Below are 9102 nucleotides of genomic sequence, written 5' to 3'. Positions count from 1 at the left end.
CAACATATATATATATATATATATGTGGGTGTGTGGGTGTGTAAAATATTAGCATAGGAATGCTTTGTACTGGCAAATAATGCAGCCAGAAGGTGGAGCTCTAGTCTCCTTTTCACATATTTTCCTATGCATCATTACCTGTTTTGCAAAAAGCAGTCTTATTTATGGCTCATTCATACTAGCTGCATGGTAAAATGCTGCATTTTACCATGGGGCTAGTGCCTGCTTGTTACAACACGAGGCAATATTTGTTTTTTGTTTCTTTGCTAAATTTATTTGCATAAAAATGCAGTATGTACGCATTTCACTGAACCGCACATCACAGCAGTGTTGTGGTGTGAATGGGGCACATGGAAAACAATTGTTTTCTTTGTGCCCTAGCAATGATTGGCATTGATCTGGGGTGAAAAAACACCAGTGACAGCTGTATGTGTGAACAAGCACAGAGCTTAACAAAGCTAAATGTAAACACACTGAGTCAATGAGCCCGAGCAGTGAGTGCTCTTCCATTTCACCCCAGTTTAATTGTAGAAAAAAATGTACATAAATAGGAGAAAAAAGGGTATAATCATAAATTAAAGAAAAAAAAAAATCACATAAATGATTTAACAAAATCCCCATTCATCTTCCAACCTGCAAAAAAAAGTGTGGTCTTAAATAGTTACTTTCCTCAAAATTAATTACCCAATGTGATGCTTGGCCAGGATCCGCCAGTTTACAGATCCTGAGGACTAGGAGTTTGAAATTGCATGCAAAAATGTTTCACCATATTGAAAAATCTCTGGAGTTAATGGCTGAATCAGTCTCGGGAACCTGTGTGTTCAAGGGGAGACGTCACCCCAACTGCCATTCTAGAAAATAAATTGTCATTTACGGCCCACCCTAAGAGTAGGTATCTGACTGTTACTGTGGACAGTGATATCATTTGTCTTTGCTTCAGCTCTGACAGGTCAAATTGTACTGAACTCAGTGCAGCAGGGAATCAAAATGATCAAAATACAAGGAGCTGCTATTTAGTACCCACTTCGTAAAAAAAAAATCTTAATATGAAAAAAGATACGTACCTCTCCTTTTTACTGGTGTTTTTTTTTGTTTTTGTTTCAATCAAGAGTTTTTACATGGTGGGCAGACTACAAAACAGTCCACTAATCTAGCACTGACATGAAATAAGCTGAAATATGATTGGTTGCCATCAGTAACTTCACATTTTTGCTTATTGCAGTCAATAAAAAAAAAAAAAAAGAGAGATTCTACAGCTGTTCTGTACTAACTAGTAATAAACAATTACAGTTTAAATGTACATATTCTTTTTTTTTTTACTACAAAAATATTAAAAGATTTGACAAACAACATTTCTCTAAACTGTAACATTTCAGGGCACTTATCGATGAATTTGTCTTTTTCTGTCACATCAAGAAATGTAAAGTGGGACAGAGGGGAATGAAGAAAAAAAACTTCCAATAGCATAGCTAATTTACTACTCCCCAGGGACGGGGCTTCCCACAGATTTTAACAAGTAAGGGGGATTGCTAAAACTTTTTAATGAAATCCAACATGTTCTGCCTAAAAGAATAATCACTTTTACTCTCGCCGTTGCAAATTTTCACTCACAAAAAAATGTTTAAAAGTGGCTAATGTAACACCGTTTCCTGCAAGGAGGAGATCAAAGTGCTATATTACAAATGCATTATGATTAAAAAAGCACTGTGCAGCCTTGCTATTAAATGTTCTTTAAACCCTAAAAGGCTTCCCATAGATCTCCCTTGGCACTGCATATACAACCTTTGACAAGTAATGTAGACCATTTTTATTCATTGCCTAAAATTGTAGGCAATTATGTGCGTCATACTGGCCACCTGCAAACTCTGAATGCCTGCTCTGGTTGTCAGTTCAAGGAAGGGAAAAAAAACCCTAATGTCGCAGGGGATTAATCTATGAAGAGAGTCCTCCTTAATAGCTTCAGCAGGTGAAATGGCCCAGCTGGTTACTGCGATGAGTGGCCAGAAGCAGCTTATGTACAGACATGCAACAAGACTTCACATAAAAATGTAAAAAAAAAAAAAAATTATAAAAAACAACAACAATAAAAGTCACGTGAACAGACTAAAGCTGTTTCGCTTGATCCGTGTTGGCAAACTAACACTGCAATAGCTTAAAAGAAAAAAGTTAAAATAAGTTCCTGACACACAGGAAATAGATCCATTCACATATGAGGTTTGCAGCAAAAGCAGCCATAGTGTGTGCCAAAAAAGAAATTATATTATAATTTCATTAAAATTTTTATAGTCTTTTATAGTAAAGCGGTCACCAAGAGCAACAAGATTATTGCATTTCAACAGTTCAGGATACAAGAAAAAAAAAAAGCACTGCATCGCAATTCCGGCCAGCTCATTTTTTGGTGGGGCAGGAAGGGGCGTGGCGGGCCATTGAAGTGAATGGCACCATAGCCACGCCCTCCGGCCGCAATGCGATCCCCGCACGTGATAGCACATAAGACACATAATAGTGCTTGCAGCATTTTGATCGGACCGAACCACAGGCAAAGTGTGCCTTGCGATCCTGTGCGGGTGATCGCATTGCTGCCGGAGGGCGTGGCTACGGTGCCATTCACTTCAATGGCCCGCCACGCCCCCTCCTGCCCCCCAAAAAAGTGAGCCGGCCAGATTGCGATGCAGTATGTTCCGGCCAGAATCGGACCAGAACACACTGCATATGGTGTGAACTAACCCTTAGTGGTGTTCACAAATGAATTAGCCCCTAACCTTGAAAATTGCTACCAAGTTACAATGTTGTAGTCTGACCACTAGGAGAAAGGAGACTGAGGAAATGCTTCTTCTCACCCGAAGTAGACTAATAGCGCCATCTCAGCCTATGAAAAGTCACTTGGCTTGAGATTAAGGACTGCTTTTTAGGCCCATTTCGCACGGACGGGTTCGCAGGTCAGTTTTTCAAGCGGACCTGATTGGATGCTCTATGGGCAGTCTATGGGTGTCCGTCTGTAAACAGACAGGCATCAGTTTACACCTGATTACCCCCGACTCCAGTCAAGTTCGAAAAAACAAACGGATCAGAGATCAGTTTCACCGGTTCTAAACATGCCGGATCAGGGATAACCAGACATGTGTCTGTTTGCATCCAATTCCCCATAGACCGACATGGGGTCTGGTAATATCAGTTTCTTCCTCCATCTTGCAAAAAAAACTGGAGGGATGTTAAAGCAGTGACATTTGATCCATACTGCTCTGATCCCGAGGGGATCAGTGCATGGATCCCTTCCAGATCAGCTCCTGTGAAAAGGACCTTAATGATAAAAGACAAAGCCTTTTTGAAAAGTCATACTGTTACTGTATGTTGTAACAGTCACAAATGAACTGAGCTGTTCAGATCAGTGTGCTGCATTCCAGTACAGATACATAAGGCGTGCATGCTGGTGGGTGATCAGCTTAAGCAGTGAAATATGGCTTTAGGGTAGCTCACACACACCGGTGATAAAAACAGTATTGTTGATTTGTAAAGGATTTCCATAGCTTTGGAATGGTCCATACTGAGGGAAACTTGAAGGCAGATTCAAGGCTGCAGATAAAAGCAAATAGGTCCCTAGATAATTTAGTTACAGCTTTATTTACTTTAAAAATATACAAACTGTTAGCTTTGATATTTTATAAAGTTTAAAAAACACCAAAATTCTGCTTTAAGAAATGTGTCGGAAAAAACAAAAACCTTTTGTACCTTTATGGCAGCACTCAGAAAACTGGGTGCACCAGGACAAGAAGGTAACAGTAGAATGTTAAGGAATTCTAATGATTATCAAATATTTTTTTGGTTTCTTTTCCCCGTTTATTTCAAGCACTGTTGGAAGATGCCTATTATGCATTGATTTACGTGGTTTGTATTGGCAAAACTGTCAGTGTCTAATAAGGGTGTTAGTTTAGAAATGAATCAATTCAATACATGGGTCAGCAAGGGGCACAGATTCTTTTAAAAATGAAAACTGCCTGTGCTTATACACAATGCATCATTGTTTAAAGATTAAGATTTTAAGCCAACAGGTTTTTACAAAATGCTTCTAAAGAGAATAAATGGTATTACTATTCTAAACTAGGTTGGGTATGTCCTGAAAATTTGTGTGTGATATATGCAGGGGTGTCATTAAAAAAACCCAAATGTTTAAACACAGGTCTGTTTTTCTCAATATATCTTAAGATGACACTTTTTATTTTTACAACTAATCTTTGGGCTAATTGTGACAGGCTGCATCAAAAGTGTAATTTTTGCTTTTTGTCTTAGTTGTCTGAAATGCCCCTGCTATAAACCTCCGGTGCCAGGCACCAAGAATGCAGAGCTAATGTGATTAGATAATAGTTAAATGTTAAACTGAAGCCCACATTATTTTAGGTTCAGTGTAAAACCCAGTGGTGTTCCCAATAACAGCACATCAGGTCTGTTTTTTTAGGAAACTCCAGTTGCTCTGACATACGTGTTTCTTGGGTTGGTGGGAAATGCCCCCTCTGCCTTTTAAGCCTCACTACTGGTATCCATGATGGGCAGCCTTATGGGCCAAAGGTACACTAGGTGCTCTATATGCCTACTATTTGGTTAAAAAAAACAACCAATAGCTGAAAATGACCAAAAAAGGGTCAAGGAAAGAGAGCTAATACAATACATATTTGATATCAAAGCCCATCAATGTTATTTGTCATTACAGTCCACCCGTGGATGTCATACATGTACATCTAGCATACTGTACCTCTAGTAAGGTAATGTCTACTTAAAACAAAGCTTTATAGGTAATTGCCACTTTCCGATGATGACACATTGATGACACATATAAAATTGGCCTTAGTTGATGTTAAATAAGAACAGAATGTAACAACGTTGTACATTTTTCCAAACAGTCCTCTGTCAAAAAAATAAATAAAAAACACCAGGGAAACATTCTGTAATAAAACTATTTAAACCTATTAAATGTGTATGTTGCTATAAATATTCACCTAGTTGACACTGAATAATCGGAGGCATCAACAGGATAACCTTAAAAAGTGATCTGAACATTACATTGAGAGGGGACTTGTGGAAGCTCTTTCATTAGCTCATCATGGTGACCTGCAGGTGGAAGCGGAGAAAGCATCTTATCTCTAATGACTTTAAGTACGAGTGGCCTTTGACCAGCGATCATGTTAAAATACACAAAGAATAATGAACTTCTTGTGCATTTCAGGTCTTTACAGATTACAGAATTCTAAAAAGAGTGTGAAGCTGTACATGTACTGTATATTCAGTGTGTCCTTTCCACACCACCGACTTGAAATATAGTCCAGTGCTGAAGGAAGCAAAGGTGGAGTTATAGTAAAGTGGGTGACCCCTAAGGGAGCAGATCAGATTAAGACAGTTTTATGCAAATATAGCCACCAATAATACTGGTCATACAATATGAGATCAAAAAAACAATAACATTACAGAGGTAAACAAGCAGTAGTGAGGGGTGGCATGCAAAAATGTTGTCAGCATGCATATTAAGAGTCTTTCCATTTAGCAATATGAAGCTAGATAAGAGATACGTGCAGCATGAGGTTGGATCATAGTCATACAGGACGGATGTAAGATATACTCTTGTATTTCTATGGTCAGCACTTTACTATAATCTCACTCAGCTTTATACTAACATTCTCTCTTTTGATCATTTTCAGCATTATTTTGTCTAAGACTAACATAAAAATGGAGTCATATAAGTAGCAGCTAAACACTTATTTTTCCCATTTTTAGAGTCCTCTTTTATGTCAGAGTTCATAGAAAAAAAAAAGACCACGAGAGGGAATGCCAAATTAGCGGATAGCCACACAAACAAAACTGACCCACAGCTTTGGCATGTCCTAGCGACAATAAAATGCACCTTTCTGAAGACCGTCAATGGTTTTACTTAGACCAGAGCCCTGAATCCGTCCTACTGAGCAAAAATGGGGAAAGTTTCTGATACGGTTTGATCATCAAAAACTGCATAATGTTATAAAATCCTGAGGAGAAATGTATGCGCGTTAAAATGAATTGAAAAGACATGCATATGCTGTCTTTTCGATTTTCAAAAGGCCCCCACGTTTTCGGTGTCTATGCACTGTAGATCAACAGGCAGCTGGACAGACAGACGTATCAAACAGCTGAAGAGATGCTTGCAAAGGATCACTTTAAAGCCATTGTCATTGAACAGAAAAGATGTGTCACAAGTTCCTCAGACACAGCTGTGGAAACTGCAGCTGGTGAAACATTAATATGTAGTACAGCTACCACATTATTCAGAAATGCAAAATTTAAAATGTGTAGAAAGCTAGACTTCTTCTAACAAGGCACTGGGGGAAAAATCAGTGGTATACCCACATATAAATATATCTTCATGGACTACTGGACTTTCCACCCAGGGCATGGACAAGGTCCTCTGGCACTGAAGTGTACCCAACCCCGATGGCAGATAAAGTTTACAACTCTGCGCATACAGTGGCTGAACTGGCATAGAGGGCAAAAATGACAGCTCTAGATGACCAACTTTTGGTCAATGAAAAACCTAAAGAAATAGCGGAAGGTGTTGCGACATAGTAAAACTAGTATGATTTTGTTATAATGAGCACACTGAAAAAGAGCCAAGACTTCAAAAGAGATGAACTCTATTCTGGAGATGACCTTGATGTGAATTGCCTACCAAACTGCAATTAGAGGCAGTCCCCGGGATATGAACAATAAAAGAGAGTGTAGATTTGTTCTTATGTTGAATTTGTATGCAAGTTCGAACAGGTACATTTTCTAGGTGTAACTCCAACCAAAAAATACATTTTCTTTTTGTTTTGGATAGCATAAAGAAGGGTTAACCCCCCTGTAACATTTGTTTTGCTGTCCTCACAGTGGCTCTAATCCCATACCATACTAACCAAAACTAAAAAAAAAAAAATTGCATGGAGTTCCACTTTAAATGCAACTTGGATAGATGTTTGTACAATTTCCTATAATGTACAGTACCAGACCAGGAAGAAGAGGCGGGCACTCCTCGTCTGCACGTCTAACAACTTCCTGTAATGTACAGTAATACGAACGGCGGCGCGAGCACGGTAGCATTGCAACTAGTGGAACAGCCCGGGACCTCATACGTAACACGGATGTTCGTAGCTCGGGGACTACTTGTAACTGCATGAATCCTTTAGTGAGAAAGGTGAAATACTTAATTCTTCGCTCCTTCAGACTTCCTCCTCTGCAGAAGACTGAAACTGCTCTTCTTTACTGCCCAACTGGTTGCAGCTCTCCGATGTCATCATGTACAATGCAGGACCTGTGGTTCTGCAATGTACATGAGAACACCAAGGGTATGCCCACATGCCAGGAGCATCAGACAATGATACTAGAGGGCAAGGGATAAGGCAAGGAATATTCATCATCCCCTGGACCACATGATCAATTACCCCTTGCAGTGAGGAGGAAGCCCTACTGCAATGGTATTAAAGTTCAGCTTTAGCAATATGAAAAACAAAATTAGTTCTACCATCTCAGCACTAAGGTGGCTTATAACTCATCACAAATGCAAAGCTTATTCTGTGATTTGGCACAAAAATTGTTTCTGGTGCATTTTTTTAAATGGGGCAAATATTGAATGCTTACATATGACAAAAAAAAAAGCTAAGGCAAGAAGGGGATGCTGAGGTTACTAAAACATGATTAGCGTTAACTAAGGATTAACAATGGTTAAACATTTATTTAAATCTTATTTTTTTGTTTAGACAGAACACTAATTTTTTAGTAAAGGCTTCAACTCTCGCCCCCAACTGTAACCACCCCCACCAAAGTGCTCGCTGTAGGTGACTATCCTGTCCCTGGGTCAGCCCAGCCCTGTTTGCACCCCATCGCTGTTTTTTTACAATGCCTTATTAAAGTGGGCCCCTCTTTATCTTCTGCTGTACATATGCGAGCACAGCTGTAAATCTGCACAAATTTATGAAAAAAAAAAAAAAAAAAAAGAAGCAGATTACAGAGTGCATAAAAATCGTACACAGGGTGCTATTAAAAGTCATCTTCGCAGTCTCACATGAGTTTTCTTGGTCATGTGATTTTGTTCCCCATATGCAGTGAATGATTTCCTTCTTTTCAAGCTTCTCAAGGCCAACAGCACTGATGAAGACTTACAAAATTTATAAAAATAAATTTCCTTTACACCATTTTTTTTTCTAGTTTTGGATAGAGTGGGGAGGGATTAGAGCACATGCCAGGTGTCACTGCCACTTCCTCCTCTGGTAAAAATAAAAAGTCACCCAACACAAGAAGTGAGGGAAAATTTCTCTAATCACAACACAGAAGTAAAAATGCTTTTAGGGGGCACTTATAATTGCTTTTTATTGTCTGTTTCTCTGTAGCCGATTCTCCCTCACTTCCTGTCTAGTAAAAGTTTGTCCCCAGGGCAAAAAGTGAGGGTAACTCTGAACTGAGCCCTGGGTAGCAGTAACACCTGACAGGGTTCTAACCTTTCCCCAGGCTATACAATATTAAAAGAAATTTGGATGTAGAATCACTTTCTGGGAAAGTGTGCAGCAAATTAATTATGTATTTTAAACTTACATATTCTGGTTTTAACTTTTTGTCTCCTCCTCTTACAGCTACTTTTTCAAGCTTGTCTATGGCAGCGATGATCATTTCTTCGTCTTTCAGACGCAGTTCCTCGTGTATGATCTCAATGTCACGCACTGGGTTGACACTCCCCTCAACATGGATGATATCATCGTTATCAAAGGCACCTGAAACACAATTTTGATTTGTTTTTAAGGAAACGCACAAAACCCACAAAAGAGTATTGCACTCTCATTTATACAATACAAAACACTTACAGCTCAATCAGTTATCTTTATTATGGAATGGAAAATGCTGCCACATGAAACAAACTATTTTAGACTTTTGAATATGATTCAGATTTACAGATAATAACACCCATAAGCAGCACCCCCAAATAGTGAATACATAAGATCACAAATGTTATAACAGAATTGCATGTGAAAAGTTTTTTGTACATACACACTGAAAGAAACAAACTCCCACAAAGCGTGATATTTCCTAAAAAAAATTTCCACAACCTTCCAG

At 38.8% G+C, this 9102-nt stretch overlaps 1 protein-coding gene across 1 annotated transcript in view; it reads right to left on the bottom strand.

Annotated features, from left to right (window-relative positions):
• The window catches only part of OLA1 (Obg like ATPase 1), an 86170-nt gene extending 77406 nt beyond the window's left edge, over positions 1-8764 (bottom strand). Inside the window, exon 1 of the mRNA XM_018572290.1 lies at positions 8587-8764. Within this exon, the coding sequence (XP_018427792.1) occupies positions 8587-8661 (75 nt within the window). The 5' untranslated portion in view covers positions 8662-8764. The remainder of the gene's footprint in view (positions 1-8586) is intronic.
• Between the last annotated feature and the right edge of the window lie 338 nt (positions 8765-9102).

This window comes from Nanorana parkeri, unplaced genomic scaffold (genome assembly GCF_000935625.1).
Source record: "Nanorana parkeri isolate BGI_ZX_2015 unplaced genomic scaffold, ASM93562v1 scaffold44, whole genome shotgun sequence".
In the NCBI taxonomy this organism is placed as follows: domain Eukaryota; kingdom Metazoa; phylum Chordata; class Amphibia; order Anura; family Dicroglossidae; genus Nanorana; species Nanorana parkeri.
The sequence above is the reverse complement of the archived record's forward strand: the minus strand, read 5'-3'. Positions and strand labels throughout refer to the sequence as shown.